General features: G+C 29.1%; 1 protein-coding gene across 1 annotated transcript in view; it reads left to right on the top strand.

The window, feature by feature from the left end:
* Window positions 1-778: 778 nt before the first annotated feature.
* The window catches only part of LOC107443272 (dynein regulatory complex subunit 4), a 31,241-nt gene continuing 12,471 nt past the window's right edge, over window positions 779-19,548 (top strand). Inside the window, exons 1-7 of the mRNA XM_071182250.2 lie at window positions 779-935; window positions 1,405-1,494; window positions 4,423-4,620; window positions 6,252-6,458; window positions 10,043-10,303; window positions 13,746-13,898; window positions 15,846-15,932. Coding sequence (XP_071038351.1) covers window positions 924-935; window positions 1,405-1,494; window positions 4,423-4,620; window positions 6,252-6,458; window positions 10,043-10,303; window positions 13,746-13,898; window positions 15,846-15,932 — 1,008 coding nt within the window. The 5' untranslated portion in view covers window positions 779-923. The remainder of the gene's footprint in view (window positions 936-1,404; window positions 1,495-4,422; window positions 4,621-6,251; window positions 6,459-10,042; window positions 10,304-13,745; window positions 13,899-15,845; window positions 15,933-19,548) is intronic.

Here is a 19,548-nt window from a genome sequence, read left to right as displayed (position 1 = left end):
TTTTAATTATTTTATTTATTTTTTAGTTACTTTTATATTTTTTATATATTTTTAATAAGCACTTAAATTGTTTTTTTAATATTTATTTCAAGTATTTGAATTTCAGAACAATATAAAAATCAATTTTTTAAAATACATTAATTTTTTCATTTAAAATTTACAAATTATAAATCTTTAAAAAAAATGTGTTCAGATTTTTCTGGCACAGAGACAGAATGTTATTATTTATCATAACAATTTATGAAAATCAAATAAAAAAAATAGAGACCGGTGATGAGTCCAATGTTTCGTTCACCCTGACATCTGTTTGGTACAGTGATTGATCTTTCCATCTTTATGTCTTTGTTTGAGTATACGCAAGCAAAGGAGAGGATACAAGCATCTATATTCATTGTCTACGAAGTACTTCGATTGGTTTAAATAAATTATCAAACTGAGCATGCGCGTTATTAAAATTCCGCCAAGCAAAAATGCTAATAGCGCCATTCTAGTAAACCTGACAAAACGATTAAGCGATAACGATGAAAACGATGATGTAATTGACCAATCAAATGCCTCTATTTATTAAAAAGGCGGTCAGCCAAGCAACAGCCGAAAAAGTGATTGAATATTTTACGGTAAAAAATAAACATTTTTTGAGGAGTTAATAAATGAGAACGTTTTAATATAAAAGGTTCTCAAGATTTACATATTAATTATCTGCAAAACTTTCCATTTTTATTTTATAAGCATGGTATTGATTATGTCGTATAAACGAAATATTTTTACCGGGATTCTTAAATACTAAGAAAATAGAAATAAGCAGCCAAAAGCGTCATAAACATAATATAAATAAACAGCTTTTAAACACAACGCTGAAAATCATTTTATACCAGTATCTAATTGTCTCTCGAACATTATATTTGTATTTCCCAATCAGAATAATGGATAGCAAAGTATGACATGTTTGTTTCAGATCTGTATTTTTACGAAAAACTTCTTTTTAATTGTTTGCTTGTTTTGTAATGATTGCTAGATACTTAAAATTAATTACTCTCATGTATTTGATGTGTGCTGTGATATGTTCCATTCAGAACTTAAAAAGGGGAAAGATCTAAGAAATGATTTATTTGATATTCTTACCGTTGCATGCAATAAATATAAAACACTTATTTTATAATAAATATCTACTCGCAATATGCCGTACTCATCACATCGAGCTTTTCTTAAACTAGACATAAGTTTCTATTTATTTTATTTCTTTCTAAGAGTATAAAACAAAATACTCATGTCTATCTGAAAATATAAAAGAAAATTATTTAATTAGTTTACTTGGGGGTTTACTTTTTCAATCAACGTTTAAATATTAGATGAATTTCAAAGCAATGTTTTATTATATTTTTCTATCTTTTACTTTCATAATAGAAGAAAATGCTTGCTAAAAAAACAGGAAAGAAGCAGTTCAGAAGTTATGCTATTCTGGGTTTGTCTGTAGCTGATATGAATAAAGATCAAGTGAGTTAAACGAAACTTTTTTTATTTATAATTTGCACAATCAGATTAAAATGAAAATTTTATGAATCATATGTATTTTTTTATTCCTTCTGTTATATAAAATGAAATGTTTTTGCTTCTATACTGTTTTTCAGAAGAATTATTTTCGACACACTTTATAATAGTTGAAAACACTTTAGTTAGTTATACTCCCACTTTATAAATAAAGTTTATTAGCAATTATGAACCAATGTAAGACAACCAATTATATTGTGAAAACATTTAATGGAAACAAAAAAAAATGTCACACTTTATTAGTAATAGTCATTAAATTTGGCTTTATGTCAGATAGTTGAACTTGTAGATCAGGAACATTGTTAGGCTTTTTTCTTTCTCATGTATCAAAAGTATCAAATAATTAATGGATTTTGATATGAACTTTCAGAACTCTTTTGAAAACCATTAGTGTTGAGAGTTCATAGAAAACAGGCATCTCAAATTTGTTATTCTTGTTAAAAATTACTAAAAGGTTGAATAATTTTTTAAAAAATAATATTAATTTATAGATAAATATAGTGTAATTTTTTAATGAATATTTTATGAATATGAAATTCTAAAAGACTTAAACCAAGGATTTTTAACACCTCTACATGTGTACTTCATGGGGATATTTTAGTATTTGAATTTGCACACCCTCAAGGAAATTGCCTGGTTGTTTAACTTGGAATAACTTAAACAATAATATATAGTGGCTTACCCTGGAATGCCAATAAATAAGATAAACTTTTTGATAAGAAAAATATTTTCAACATAAAAGTATGAATTTTAAATTCACCAATTCTAAACAAATTTTGGTACTTATTTCCGTAAATGACATAATTTTATTACTAAGATGAATAATAAAAAGGATTTAATGTCTGGAACAGTGAGGACTCATGTTCATATAAAAATTAACGTATAAGTGTTAAGTGAGAATATGATAACATTTTGAGAGGTATTAAGTCATACAGGATCAGACGGCTGGGGCATGTTTTTCATCATGAAGATTCTGATCCATCTAAAAAAACTAACATTTTCAAAGATTGAGGTCACAATAAAGAGAAACAACAAGGTGGTTAGACTGTGTGGAAAAGGACCTAAAAGTATTGAGAGTGAATAGTTGGAGAAATCTAGCTACTAGTCAAACTGTTTGGAAGAGGCAGACTGAGAAAGTTTTGGCCTACACTAGGCTGTAGTTCTGAAGAAGCTAAGTGTCATCAACGTGTCTAAGAACTTGTGTATTTGGCCATTCATTAGCCAGCCTGTTATGCAAATAGCACTTCACTGAAAAAGGTTGTGCACTATACCACTTTTATTATGTAACATGCTAACAAACAAAAAAAAATTTCTGTTAAACCAGCAAAAATTAAATAGTTTATGTTTTATTCGGTTTAGCATACAAAATATTAAAATGAAGCTAAGATGCTTATATTTGTTGATAAAGATATGAAAAGAAAAAAAATATTATTTCTTATTGACAATGCTATAATGGAATGGATTTTTAACACCTCTACATGTGTATTTGATGGGGATATTTTAGTACAGTACAGAACCCGTTATCCGGAATTCTGAAAACCGGAAAACCAAAAAACCGGAACGAAGTTCGATAAATTTTCCGGCCAATTTAAAAAAAAAAAAAAAATTTTCGCTCATAAAATTTTAGGATTTTTCTTTCTTTTTTGAAAGATGTTTACCTTACAATCATTTTGGAAATAATCATTAGTGTTTTACTTCATCGTTTTTTCTTCTTTTTAAGATTATTACCAAATATTTTTTTTTAGTTGGGTTTAACAATTAAAAGAAACGGCTTTTCGTAGCGATTCAGAAAACCGGAAAAATCAGTTATCCGGAATAGCGATGGTCCCGATCGTTCCGGATAATCGGTTCCCTACTGTATTTGAATTTGCACACCCTCAAGGAAATTGCCTGGTTGTTTAACTTGGAATAACTTAAACAATAATATATAGTGGCTTACCCTGGAATGCCAATAAATAAGATAAACTTTTTGATAAGAAAAATATTTTCAACATAAAAGTATGAATTTTAAATTCACCAATTCTAAACAAATTTTGGTACTTATTTCCGTAAATGAAATAATTTTATTACTAAGATGAATAATAAAAAGGATTTAATGTCTGGAACAGTGAGGACTCATGTTCATATAAAAATTAACGTATAAGTGTTAAGTGAGAATATGATAACATTTTGAGAGGTATTAAGTCATACAGGATCAGACGGCTGGGGCATGTTTTTCATCATGAAGATTCTGATCCATCTAAAAAAACTAACATTTTCAAAGATTGAGGTCACAATAAAGAGAAACAACAAGGTGGTTGGACTGTGTGGAAAAGGACCTAAAAGTATTGAGAGTGAATAGTTGGAGAAATCTAGCTAGTAGTCAAACTGTTTGGAAGAGGCAGACTGAGAAAGTTTTGGCCTACACTAGGCTGTAGTTCTGAAGAAGCTAAGTGTCATCAACGTGTCTAAGAACTTGTGTATTTGGCCATTCATTAGCCAGCCTGTTATGCAAATAGCTCTTCACTGAAAAAGGTTGTGCACTATACCACTTTTATTATGTAACATGCTAACAAACAAAAATAAATTTCTGTTAAACCAGCAAAAATTAAATAGTTTATGTTTTATTCGGTTTAGCATACAAAATATTAAAATGAAGCTAAGATGCTTATATTTGTTGATAAAGATATGAAAAGAAAAAAAATACTATTTCTTATTGACAATGAATGGATGAATTTAAGTGTTTTTTTTTTTTTTTTTTTTTTTTTTTTTTTTTTTTTTTAAAAAGAAGTATTATATATTTATTCAAATTTAACCTAGATTCCAACATTTTAAACTGTTCTGTCTATTTATTTTGCAATTAAATAATAATATAAAAAATTTGTGTCTCATTAGCTTGAAAATCATGTGCATCAACTTCAGCAAGAAGTTGAAAAAGAGAAAGAAGAGAGAAATTTTTTTCAAATAGAGAGAGATAAAATTCAGCTATTTTGGGAAGTTACAAAGACTCAACTGGAAGAAAAAGATGCTCTCCTTCAGTTGAAAGACAGTGAATTTGATGAAGCTGAGCTTTCACACCTTGCAGAAATTAAGGTATAGATCAGAGCATATTGTATTTGTATAATTTTTAAAATTGTGTGCTTTAACTTAAAAAAATTTTTTAAGTTTTCATCTACAGTAAACTGTTCAATTGTCTGCAGAGATGAGTGTCAGAGTAACTAAAGATAAGCTTATTCTAGTGATAGTTTGCATATTGACTAAAATATTTTACCTGCATATCTTTGTGTTAAAACATTTAAGGATACTTTTCAGACAGAGTCCCACATTGGACTGATCGTAAATATACGGTTCCATGTCGAACACTAAAGCCAAGCATCAGTGACTGTGGAGAGTAAGCGAGTGGATGACCACTTTGATCAATCTGCTTAGGGACCGAGGGTGTGCGGTATCAGTCCACCCTAAACTGTTCTTCTATAGAGTGCTCGACTTTGACTTTGCACATAAGTCATCGAGCTACCAAATGGGAGGAGCCATCCTTTCTGCCGAGGATCAAAATTTTGATGGTATATCTTCGGATCATCCTCAAGGATGTTTCCTAGACCATCAAACTATCAATTTACCCCTGTTAACCTAGTCAATTCTTTATTAATTAAGTGACTAATTAATAATAGTTTTAAATATGTTTTGTTATTCATTGAAATGTGTTAGTTATAAAATTTTAAGTTTTTGGATGCTTTTAAAACCTCCTTATCCTTCCTGTTTGCGCTTTTTAAAGTTTATTAAATAAATTTTGATGAATAAAATTATTCCAAAATTTAGTTAATAAGTAATTAACCCCTTAACGATTGGTTAATTTTCAAGAAGATAGTCATAACAGTGGCTTTTCTTACACTCCAGCCCATGCATGACCTTTGAATGCGGCCGCAAAGTCTTTCCAACATGCACCAAGTGCCATCTGATGCCGGCCTCCCCCGATCATATCCTCGACTGCTTGAGGCTCGCTCTTGCGGATATCCGTGATAGCCCACTTCTGGTGCTTGATTTTGCTAGGGTCCACAGTCTCTTGCATTTGATCTAGCTGTCGCTAGATCCTGAAGGATTGGACACAACAACAGCAACACTCCAGCCCGGAAATTTCATGCGGGCGAGAAATAGAGGGCAAAACCTCCCCCTATTATTTTCACGAGAGCAAGAAGGAAGGGGTTAGGGAAAATGCATTCATTTGAACTGCATAGATTGGCATACAGGAAATAGAAGCCCTTTTCTGTCTGAAGAGATCCTGTAACAATATGTTGTCAGGAAAGAATTTATCATTACTACCGGAAATGTAATTGAAACCTTGTGTTGTATCTGATTTTAAAAAAATGGTCGGTATATAAATCAAAACAATGTAACTTGGAAAAGAAACTTGTCCTTATTAACTATTGTAGTATGCAATCTGCTTTTATGAACCAAATACTAATCTGCCTTTAGTTATTTTTTGCTTTTTTTTTAAATTGTATTTCTTGTGAATAATCATTTTAATTCTTTTTGTTGCACAAATAAGTCAAGAGTAATATGTATGAAATTTTAATGAAAAAAAACTTTTTTTCATTATTCTTAACTGTCACACTGCTAATATATACACATGAAAATTTTAGTTTTCTATACTTAAGTATTTTGTTTGGTGTAGCATTATTCACATTAATTATAATTAAATATTGATATAGTGTCCCTTTTTATAGCTATACAAACAAAAAATGAAGCAGGTTATGTTTGAATGTCAGCAAAATATTGACGAGAAAATGAAAGAAAAAATGGGTGAAAAATTAATAATAGAAGAAGAGCAACGAATGAAAATCGATAGCTTGGAAAAAGAAATAAATAAGTTAAAGGATGACATTTTCCAACTAAAAATAAGTCATGAAAATGCTGCTATGGAGCAAAGACTGGTAACAATACTCCTCTTTTCTTTAGCTTTTATCAAAGTGCTATTAATATATATTTGTCCCCCTTTTATAAATTCATTATCTGTCGCAATTCCAGATTAGAGTATAGTAAAGTCTTCTGTTTGTACCAGTGGCGTAGCGAGCTTAACTCGCGCCCGGGGCACAATATCTCTTTAGCGCCCCCCGTTCGAAAACCATACAATATAATATGCAAAATATACTCGCAAATAAATAAATAAATAAAGTCATAGGCTCAATCTAGGCTTTAAATTTGAGGCAAAAAATGCAGTTGAGAAAACAAGACTAGATTTTGAAATGTATAAATGGTCATCTAGAATTAGTTCAAAAGATACCTATTATTTATTTTTCATTTTTATAAAGAAATATTTTAAAAACACGCAGTTTTAAAACAATAAAAAGGTAAGTATTTATTATCTCTAAGGAGATACATATATTTAAATGATTATAATACATTAATAAAACTAATTACTATGCATAAATTTTCCTTGCTTTTGATGAAGCAAATTTATCAATAATATCATCAAAGCTGATAATCTCAAATTTTTCTCCTTCCACACTTAAAAATACTAGGTCACTTAGGTGATCTTGTCCCATCGTTGATCGTAGATATGTCAAAATTAATTTTAATTTGCTGAATGGACGTTCGCAGCTAGCAATTGATACTGAGATAGTCAGGAGTATTTGAAGTGCCACTCTCAGGTTTGGAAAATCATCTTCTCCATACGATATTATAAAAGTAAAAAATTCTAATGGAGTTTTAGGATCGATTTTTTTTCTACTGCGGAGTAACATTTCGCAATCACATATTTCGATAACGAGTTCTGATAACGAGTCCATTGAAATCTGTATCATAAAATTAACCCAAATTTTAAAAATTTTTTTCAAGGTCGTTATCAACATTATCCTTGTTTAATAAATTTTCAACGTCTAGTTGAAATGCAAATTTGAAATTAGGGTCACTTAATCGTGTACATAGTTCTTGTTGGAGACGATCAAGAACGCTTTCCATAACACGAGAAATTTCACTTTCTGCGGAAATACCAACATCTCAATTCTCCAGGCATTTTGCGGTGTTTTCTTACACGTATTGTTGAAACAATATCCCATTTTTCACAAAGAGACTTTGCTTTTTCTAATGCCTCTTCACAGAGCTTGTCTCGAATTTCGGCTAGTTCAGTAGTTAATGATTCAAGATCATAGAACGCTTCTCTAAAATTCATTCTAGGCTCTTGTAATGTGAGCTGTGCACGATCAATCCACCTTAAGATTTCACACCAGAAATGAACTTAAGTTATGAAACTAAGAGTTAGTATATTTTGCAACAGAATTGTAACTTCATTTCTGGTGTCACTTGTAGTGGTTGTGTCCTCTGCTAATTTTTCTAATAGTTCTACTATATTCTCTAGCACATCAACGATAACGATAACCGCTTGTATTCAGGAGCTCCATCGTAACGTTGAACGTGAGAAAAATAGATATATGTTTTCAATTATTCCAAAACATGTCACAACGATTGGATCTTATTTAGCTGCAGTAACTCCTACTAAATTCAATGAATGGTTATCACAATTTACAAATAATGCTTTATGATTTTTTTTCCCATTATTCTTTGTTGAACGCCAGATGTGTGACCTGCCATGTTGGCAGCATTATCGTAACATTGTGATCTGCAGTTTGTTAATGAAATTTCATTGGAATTTAATTATTCTAAAATTAAATTTTCGAACAAGGCTGTATCTTTATCGTGTATTTCAATAATACCCAAAGAATATTCTTTAATGGAAACTTTTTTATGGATAAAATCAACATCTACATACCTAGCGACTTGGGACATTTGTTCTCGATGAGAGATATCAGGAGTTAAATCAAACAAAAGTCCATAATATTTATTTCTTTTGATATCATTTATTAGTTTATTTCGAATTGTAGATGCCAGAAGATGAATGAATTCATTTTGAATCTGTGGTGACAAATATGAGACAGTTTTTGGAGTTCCTGTGGCATGTTTAAGATGATTTGCTAGTAGCGGATCAAACCGAGATACAAATCTAAATAAAGAAAATAGGTTTCCTACATTTGTACCATCTAGAAGTGCTAGTTTTTCAACATGGCCACGTAGAGGAAGATTTTGTATAATTAAATACCTCAAGCAAGCTAATATTCTTTTAAATATATTTCGCTACCGTTCTTTTTCGGACTGAATGTTCGCTTCTAATGATACATCATTTCCCGTTCTACTTATTAATCTTCGTTCTGTTTCTTTCCAAGCCGTAAGTGATTTTCAGTGATTTGGACTTCTTTCATGGCTAATCAATTAATCTTTTTTTTTCCATTTATTAAAACCAGCAGATTTTACAAAAGATGATTGTGTAGCGGAATTTGATGTAATAAACAGTAAGCAACAAAAGCAGAACGCTGCATTATTTTTTGGTGAATATAATAACCAGGATCGATTAACTTCAGTTCCTTCTTCTTCATTACCGTCCCGTCGAGAAAACCAACATTTTGGCATTAGACGATTAGTTGACCGTGACTGTACATGCAAGTACATTAGAGTGTTATTGTTACTGTTTTAAAATTACAAGCGTAAGCTACATTGCGTTTCCAGAAATAAAAAAAAATAGTGTTCTGAAAGGAAGAATGTTTGTACTGTGTACACTGCAAATATTTATTGTAACATATTATTTTATCAGACAAATCAGGAAAGGAGATAATTTATGTAACCACACAGCGTAGATGCCATAAGAAAGTGCTGACAGACACAGGTCGCCCTGCCAGTAGAAAAGACGTGCCATATCTATTATGAATATATTATTACAGTTTGATTTAGACTATTAGTGTTCCTTTTTTCCTTTTTATTTACGAATTAACATTTATTATATTACACTGGCACTAAATTTAAAATATATTTTCCAGAAATCAATTATAACAAAAATTATCCAGCAATTTTTTGTTTCGCGGACCATTTGGCGCCCCTTTGTGAGTAGCGCCCGGGGCATGATGCCCCCCCCTTGCCCACCCCTCGCTACGCCACTGGTTTGTACTTCTTTCAGTGATTCACTAGAGGCTTTGCAAGCAAGAAGGGAAGAGAATTAGCCTATACTTTTATTCTTCTGTAAATTTGAACAATTATAGTTGGGTTTTAGTTGTTGGCATCAGCTTAATACGAATTAGGATAAAAGTCAAGTATTGTGTGTTCCAGCTTTCTCACTCTCTCCTGTAACTAGCAGCATTAGAATACACCTTATATTTTTACAAATAACATTTGTTAATTATTTTGCCCCTCAACTTGATATTTTTTAGTTCTATTAGTCTATTCTTTTGGTGCTGTATCTAAAAAAGGTTGTGCATCTCTGATCTGCAGCTATGCATTGCTTATTATTATCCTTTTATACCCTAAAAGCTTTGAGTATTTTTAAATTAAATTTTAATGCTGTTGTGATTCTGACAAATTCTTGAATATATGTGCAATTTAATTTATTGTTGCGAATTCACCTGTGGGTTTTGTCTTTATAATAAGATTAGCATTTTTTCCACAGTTCTTATTTTTTATTATTTTATTACAGAAATATGGGGAAGAACTTTGTGCTCTTCATGAAAAATATCAATCTGAAATAGATATAATTAAAAATAAAGAAGTAGAAGAAATCGGAAACATTAAAAATCAACTCTGTATTCTGCAAAGTAAAACAATTGAAGAGGTTGAAACTCTGAAAGATGCACATACTCAGCATTTAATTCAAACCCATGAAGAACTTGTTCAAAAAATGAAGAACTACTATAATATGATAATTAAGAATAATGTACTTATGATTAACTCAATGAAGGTAAAATAGATGTTTACATTTCTGCTCATAATGCAAGAAAATTTTTAATTTATTAATATGTTGTAACAATGTTTCTGAATCTCTTAATTATTTTGTTACATGTTCACTTATATTTTTCTATTTTAGAATGCACTCTTTGTCGTATGTAGCATATGCACAAGCTTGATTTAGAATTGCACTTGCTTAAGATCCGGTAAGATTATGCAGCTATTTATTGTAAATTTGAAATTGTTCAGGGGTTAGTTAGTTACTATCCTCTGGGTAGAATTGTATTAGATTTTTACTGCTAAGCACTTTCTGCTACTAAAATTAAATCAATTTTTGTTTTTGAAAAACCACCAATGTTATTAAAAACAAAATTTTAACTATTTATTATTTTTCAATTTATTTTATCTTTATACAAATAAAGTATTAAATCACAATTTATTACAAAAATAGAATAAATGGTTTCACACCAAAATTTTATCAAAAAGATCTATTTAGAATGCTCCTCCTACATTTGTGATTTGATAATTCCTTTTCTATTTGTTCTCATATTTGCATTTGTTATTTTTTCTGTCTTTATTTTTTATAAGGATAATTTGGTAGTTAAAAATACAGTGAAAGCTCGGTTAAGCGGTCACTCTTGGGACCGAAAAAAATGTCCGTTTATGGGAAGGATTCCCTAATAATGAAGTTTGACACCTTAAATTGTTTTTAGAATATTTTTGATGATATCGAAATAAATAAATAATCTACAATAACTATCTTCAAGGATATTTATTTAAACTTCAAAAATTATTTTTTTCTATATACATGAAAAAGTTTGTTATAAATACATAATTCTAAATATAGCTAGTAATCTATAATAGTAATTCTAAATATACAGATAAATTAATATAATTTTCCTATTAACACAGATATTCAAGTTAGTCACATGATACCAAATAGGAGCTTTTAGACCTCAGACAGTTTCATTTATTAGGTTCACACCCCTTAACACCTACCCGACACTGGGTAGGAAACATGGTTATTATATCTCTTTGAAAGTAAATCTCCCGCGTATACCTGTACGGCACAAAGACTTATGGACTTGATATATTCACAAGTGATCATCTGTCAAATATCTGAATAAATGTTTCATTTACATGAACACCTCAAAAACTATATTTCTGTTCTCTTTTTTTTTTTTTGACCCAGCTGTGTTAAATTCAGCCTTGAAATTGACAATTAAATGAAAGAAATTTTCAATGGGGAAGAAGCATTGAGAGCATTTAATATGTCATTTCAGCTTGTGCGGGTCTCATAACTTGCGTCGTCCAGATGAAAAGATCAAAATATGCCACGGTCTGAATTATTTCACATGAGAAATATTTTCTCTCCTTTCTTTGCAAAGATAAGGCAAGATGATTGATTCTTTAGTAGTGAAATAGCTTAACAATATTTTTTATTATGGATATCACAGGGAATTAAAATCATGCTCTTATTGAGGAGCGTCCGTTTTGTAGGAGTGTCCATAATACGAGGTTTCACTGTAGACCAATTTTTTAAAACAGAAATCGAAACACTTACATGTCTTTTGATGCACAATTTACTTTGAAAAAATTTCAACAAACTCATTTTGTACTTTTAGAGAGAGGGCTTAGCGAAAATCTATAACACCATCTTGTTTCCAAATGCTACTTATATGTTAAAATAAATAATAAAAACAATTATTTTAAAACTTTTTTTTTTTGTTCATACTGTTAATGCTAATATTTATTAATTTTGGCAGTGTAAGTCTTGTTCAAGATGAACAAAAGGCTTCTTATCTCTTTTTCCTTTGAGTTAAGTTAGGCTTAAATGTCAGCAACCAATATGTAAGGAAAGTCCTAAATGAATATATAATAAAAACATTTACATTACATTAGAATAATTTAACAGCATATATTAAAAAATTTCTTTTGGTTTTATCAAATTAATTAAAGAATCATTTTTAAATCAACCCACCAGCATCCTTTGAAGATTTTTTTATCAAAAATTGTCATTTTTTTCAGTATAAATTTTAAGCATAAGAAGTTGGTCACATTGGTTTTCTTTAACCACATTGAATCTTTCTGAATCATCACAATCCTCCTAAAATATTTCATATTTTTTGTTGTAGTGGGGCTTGCCAAAGAATGTTTTGCCAAATCTTTCTGTCCATAACCTTAAATTGTCTGTTTAAATTTTTTATTATAATCATATATTTCATTGTGTCATATGAAATATTTAAATTAGATTTTTAGAATTTTTCTGTGTTATTTAACATCACAAAGTTAAAACACAAGATTTGTATATGCACCATTTATAATCCCATTGTTTTTTTACCACTATATAATATTAAAATGAATCTAGATTTGTTTTGAGCTATTAAGCTAATCATGATCTTATAAAACCACTGCTATATCACATTCATAATTGCAGCTGAATAAAGATAATTGAATGTTTACTCATTGTTGTTTGGTTGTGTTAATAAGTATTTAAGCAATATCAAACATTAGAAGTCTTGAACATGTGTGATTTTCAACAAATGAGTTATTTAAATAGAAACAAAAAGTTTAGTGATTAAAAGTTAAAGGGAATGTTTTTAACAAACTACAACTACAGTTGAAAAATATCATCAGTAATGGATATTTATTCTCAAACTTAATTATTTTAACTCATGATGTTACATATAAATTACTATAAATTACATATAAATGTTACATATAAATTACTCTGTTATAAATTTTTATAAAAAAATAAATAAAAGAAATACATGACAATTCTATTCTCTTACTTTCTTCATGTTATAATTATATGCTTCATTTTTGTTATTTTAATTTTATCTTCTATTTTGTGAACTTATTAAGTGAACAATAGGCACTTAAAAAGTTAGACTTGATGGAAAATTTATGATTTAATGAAGCAAATGTTTATTAATGTTCTAGATCATTCTATTGCTATATATATAATATAATATAATATAATATAAAAAGCTTCAACTAAACTTTTTATGTTATTCCTTTTTTGTAAATCTTTTTCTTAATTTATCATTCAAAACAAAACGCTCTTTCTCGCACTTTAATATTCGCATCCTGTCTTTTAATCTATTTTTAGTTCAAGTATGCGTTAATTAACATTTTAATCCTTTTCCCTTTTCTAACTTGTAAGAAATATATTTTCCCACGACTTATTTAATAGACCTATTAGAATTACTAAGATTTTTCTTATTCGAGACATTTTGCGAATTTACTTTGCAAGATTTTCCCTAACTTTTATTGAGGGGGGCACACCAATTTTGTGTCCCTTGGATATTCATTCTCTCATTATGTAGGTAAATATTATATATATATATGTGAGAAGCATTGTACTTCCTGAAACATAAATTTGCTTCCATTTTTATGGCACTAATATTTTATTTTTAAGTAATTTTACATATGTTAATTTCTTTGCATAACAGGAAAAGTTACAGGCTTCTGTAAGGAAAGAATGTTTTTTGAAAGATGCTATAACTGATCTGCAGACAGAAAATAAGAGGTTGGGTGAAAAAATTGCCGATTTCCAGCAATGTATAAATAAAAGAAACTCTTTCCAGGATGAAACACACTATTCAGTAAGCTTTATATAAAGTTTATATTTTGTTCTTTATACCTTATTGGAATTCTTAATATTCACGATAATTCAATATTGCGTATAAAATTTTTGATGTAAATGAATTCAATGCTAATACATATATCAACCCCTTATGCATGATGATTTGAGTCATTTAATCACTTTTAAGTATTCTCCAAATCCCATCTTTGGTATGTATTTTAGCAACAATGTCAGTAATCAATAAATAAAAAGTGCTTAGGAGAGTGAAAATTCAAAAATGAATATTCAGTGAAAGAATTCGGATTTTTTTTAAAGTAAAAATCTGAATTTAGATTTAAAGCAATTAAAGGTTACCTTAACATCTTAAATCAATTGTCAACAATTATGATCTCATCCTTAATGAATAAACTAGTTTTGAAGCTTAACTTCTACTTTGTTAATGCTATCATGTTTTTTTCTCATTTGAATATTAATTTTTGACTCCTAATGTGTAAGACATAATAACTTTTTTTACTAAGATTTCCATGGTTATATTATAAGTTATATTCCATGGTTGGTTAATACAGGACTGTAGCTGCAAATTATATCTTATATATATCTTCAAAAAGTACAGTTTCACTCTTTTATACCATCAGTTTTTTTTTTTATTGAGTTTATTTCATCTTGCTTGCACTTGTAAAAATGGAAAAGATAAGAATTTTGTTACAATACTGTTTATAGTTCTTTGTAAAATAAAATATATCATTCAGCGTATGATTAATTTGAGATTAGAATATGGAAATATTGCAGAATAATCTGAAAAATTGTCCTTATATATAGACACAAAATGTTTTATCAAAGCTTATGAAGAAAAGTTTAGTTTAAAACAATGAATTTCAGCAATCTTTTTTGTTTTATTGACATTTTGCTCTAAAAAAATAACACAAATCACTATAAAATAACACTACACTGGAGTTATCAACAAACATCAAAACAAACAGACTTTCAAGTTTATATGAAAGGAATTAACTTAAATTTACATTTCTCTTTTTTATGACACGTATTCTACAATGTTATCGTTATTAAAATGTTAATATTCTCTATAGATTTTTGTATACTCTTATGAAACTTATTCCTCCATTTCTTGGCTAATGACATAAAATGGTAATCATTTTTTTAAATATTAGTTGTCATGAGATTGAATAAGGAATTAAAGGAGTAATATTCATTTAAGTCAATTGTGCAGCAGAGGAGAAGTCCATAGGGTGAAAATCAATTTTGAAAAAAAAAAAAAATTCGCCCTTTAATTAGAAAAAAAGGCGATATTATTGTTTAACAAGAAATCAACATCATGGTAAATAATACTTAATTTGACTCCTTGGAAAAATTGAAGCACAAAATATTTTGTTTACTTTTTTTTTTATTTTCTTTCCCTATCTATATATAGAACACCCCTCACTACAAAAATCTTAGACAGTCAAAAAAATCAACGCTGCTATAAGATAAAAAAATAAAGCATTTTAAAGAGAGAAAGATTCTCTCACTCAGCAAAAACCTGTCTTAAATGCTTATCCACACCCCTTCTTGAAATAGTTAAACATCGTAACCATGGTCACTAACATTATTCCGGAGTTATTCCTATTAACTAGCATTACTCCAGAGTTAGTCAGAACATTTTTCCTGATATTATTGCGAAGAGAATTCTTTACATAAGCGATTATTATTCTCTTGATAGCTTATTTGGAGAAAGTGAAGACCACACACGCATATGTATACACAGAGAGAGAGAATGAATATTAAAATTTCTTAGACCTCCAAAATAAAATTCTGGCTATATTATTGATTAAAAAACACAACACTATTATTAATAGATGTCATTAATTATTATTCCACATAAAATTGCTGCTGTAGTTTATTAACTGTAAACATTGCATATAAAACTTATAAATTAATTTTTTTAGATAATAATATTTATTAATTATTGTAGGCAATTGAATCTGCTTTAAGAAACACTCAAAGGGAATTAAAGCATGTGAAATCTCAAAATGATTTTCTTTTTGCTAGACTACAAGAGGTAAATATTAAAAAATATTTTATTTCATTTTTTATGCTGATTGATATGTAAACTTAGTTAACAAATTTAGCTGGTCATCTAATTTGTGGCACCCAGGGCTGGTCTGTGGCAATTTTTAAGTGTAAGCAAAAATATTTTTGGCACTCTATACGTTAAGGATAATAATAAATATACTGTACAGAGTGAAATTAATTTTGTTCTTAATACTTTTTAGTAAGTCAAAGTCTACACATTTTCTATACTTATTTTTTTATTTAAAAATGCGGTACAAATTACTTTTATAATATACTTTTATGTAAATTCAATAGCGTGGAGAAAAAAAATACTCTACCCTAACCAATTTTAGAAGAGCAATCAAAATATTAGATATCTACATAATGTTTGCATTTTTATCTACTTTTCATTTATGACAGGCATTCTCAGATGAAAAGAAAGTATTGTTTGCATACGATTTTAAATCTTAATTTTTTATATTTTGAAATCATTTTATTTGATAATGATAAAGAAAAATTGGATAATAAAGTGTAACATTTTGTTTTGCTTCATAGTTTAACATGCCAAAATACAGAGCATGAACGAAATATTGCAAACATTTCAAAATTGTTCAAATGTTTACACATTGGACTATCAGATGCATACAGATATTTCATTCAAGAGTTTCTTACTTTATTATGTGAATTCTCTGCTAAATATTTATTAAAATATCAATACATTTCTTTATAATTATATAATTGATATAATCATAAAGAAATGTAATTATAAAGAGTGATAATATAATTATAAAGAGTGATATAATTTTTGCTGTTGTTGTTATGCCACTTGCCAATATTAGCAAGCCTGCTTAAAATCAAGCAAATTTTTAAAGCAAAGGACGCATTTCTAGTTTTTACAGTGGCACAATCTATGGCCACGAATACGACTTCAGCCACATACATATCGCAGCCAGTTTTGCAGGGAGGGCTCAATCCTACTCCATTCATTCATAAACATAGCGTAATTTTGACCTAAATCAGAAAATGATCAATCTCCAATTCAGTCCCCCAGAGGTAATGATTTGTTATGCGAACTTGGAGGACTTTGAATACAATCGGCAATTCTTTGAACAGAATAGATTTGAGAAGGAAAAAAAGAACTAATTTAATAATTAATTAAGGAAATTAATACTAATCTGATCTGACAAGTTCACATTATTTCATACTAATTAAAAGGAAAAAAATTTCAAGTTTTTGATTTTTTAATTAAAATAAAGCATTGTAAACAAATCATATGTTGATAAAATAAAATAAAACAATATGATTATAATACTTTTAAATTAATATTGCATTTTGAAAACTGAAAATTTATGAAATTATTAATTAACTGAAGGAAAGCAATGAGTTTTGTATTTACTTTTAAAAAGAATCAAAAAGTAACTTGAATCTGAAAATGCTGGTATGCTTTTAGAATATGAAAAATTTCAAATCGATACTTGCTTTCATAGCACTGTGCTGCAAGAAATTCAAGGAGTGCCTGTTATACCCTTCCTCAAACAAAGTAATTGTTAATTTTTCTGACGAATCAAAAACTACCTTTCGCTTATTTGTTTTCCTTAAAAATTTTGTATTAATTGTATATTTGCAACTTCCCATTTTTCTTTTAAGAAAAAGTGCTTACCTTCACATAATAAATTTTTCTTATAACATTTGTGAGATGAAATTACTATAGGCAAGTCACTCACATTGTCTCCAAAGGGTTTTCTTGAAGAAACAAAAGAAACTTAACAGGCCTTAGTCAGGCGGGTGCAGGCCTGAGTGACTGCACCCGCAAATCATAAATTTTCAGACCAGACTATTATCAGCACTAAGATAAGGAATGTTGCATTGCTACACAGTTTGAAGGGTTATTTTGTTATTAGAGTATTAGATATATTTACCCATTTTATTTTAGGAAAACAAGTTCATTTTAACTTTTATTTTTCAACAAGCAAGCAAAGAAAAAAAGTTTTTAGAAGGTGAAAAAACCGTAAAAAGTTTTTTTTTAATCTAGCCTTACTTGACTCCAGAGCCTCACCCCCCATACTTGGCGCCCTACGCAGCCGCTTAGTAGGCTTATTCCTTGGGCTGACCCTGGTGGGGCCATAAAAAATATTTGTGAGCTTTTCATTTGTAATGCATAACATACCTATTTCTAATGTCAACTTCAATAGCAAAGTGCGCCAAAAATGTGCTGAATGTTTGTATGTATTCTGTGTGCAGTCTTTATAAATGGCTGACAACTTGTTAATGGAAGCCAATATATTTTCTTTACCTGAACTAAATACTGTATATCTCGGTGTATAAGTTGACTTTTTAAACGCCTAAATTTTTATGGAAATCAGGGGGTCGACTTATACATTGGTAATAAAATCAAACATTCCCTGATTGTGAAATACTGATGCATTATAAATATGAATAACTCTGTATGAATTTACCAATTTCGAGAGCTATTTTTACTATGTTATAAACAATTATATTTTCATTTTCTCTCCTAATATTTTCTTTATATATAAAAGTTTTCTTAGGAAGAAAATTTAAATTACTTTCAGAAAAAATTAAGAATATGAAAAGTTGAGATCATTTATTCAAACATATTTCAAAGAGTATGATACAATGAACAGGGGTGCCATTTGTACACGATTGTACACAGTGCGCTAGTTCATTAAATACTATAATTTCAACAAACAATATTTTATTTTAACAATTGTAAATAACCAAAATCATTGCACTATTACAATGGAAGCCACGACTGGCTCAAACAAGAGTTCAAGAGAAACTGAGCAGTTCACAACAATTGCTACAGATGGCGCTTCGCCTAAGACCGAACATGCCGGCCCCTTGAAATATTTAACATATTTCAACAATAACTAATATACATTGAAACTATAAGAATCACAATAAAATTATTAGAAATATTTGATTTCAATTAATAGAATAAAATTATGGACTGTAGAAAAATATTTGTTCCAATATTAAATGAATGCACAATTCCAAATTTAAAGGAGATTATTAAAATACAATGATACAATACAAATATTAACTAAAATTAATTCAATGAGGTTACAATTAATACCAAACTATTTATTGTCCTCAATAGGTAAAATACTCAATTTATGAATTGGTCTTTTAAATAAACCTTTAGGAGTTCGCACTAAAACAACCCTAACCTTTTTATCTTTGCCAGCTATAGTTTCTTCAACTCTACCAATTACCCAATGACATACTGGAAGATTATCTTCCCTAACTAGAAACATTGTACCAGGGGTAACATTATCCTTCGAAAATTGCCACTTAGTTCGCTCGTGTAAATTAGACAAGAAATCTCTTTGCCACCTTTTCCAAATATTTTGAGTCAATTTTGTAACTCTTTCCCATCTAGACAATCTGTTATCTGGAATTTGAGTGATTTCGGGTTCTATGGGGGCAGTTATTGGACGCCCTATTAAAAAATGACCTGGCGTCAGAGCGTTCATATCATTTGCATTTGTAGATAATGGGGTAATTGGTCTAGAGTTTAAAATTCCCTCTATCTGCGTAACAAGGGTCAAAAATTCCTCAAGGGTTAGTTTTGAAATTCCAACTGTCTTTTTAAAGTGGGTTTT

This window comes from Parasteatoda tepidariorum, chromosome 4, assembly GCF_982258835.1.
Source record: "Parasteatoda tepidariorum strain Cologne lab strain chromosome 4, Ptep-v5.0, whole genome shotgun sequence".
Lineage (NCBI taxonomy): Eukaryota > Metazoa > Arthropoda > Arachnida > Araneae > Theridiidae > Parasteatoda > Parasteatoda tepidariorum.
Note: the sequence above shows the minus strand (reverse complement) of the source record. Positions and strands in the feature narration are given on the sequence as shown.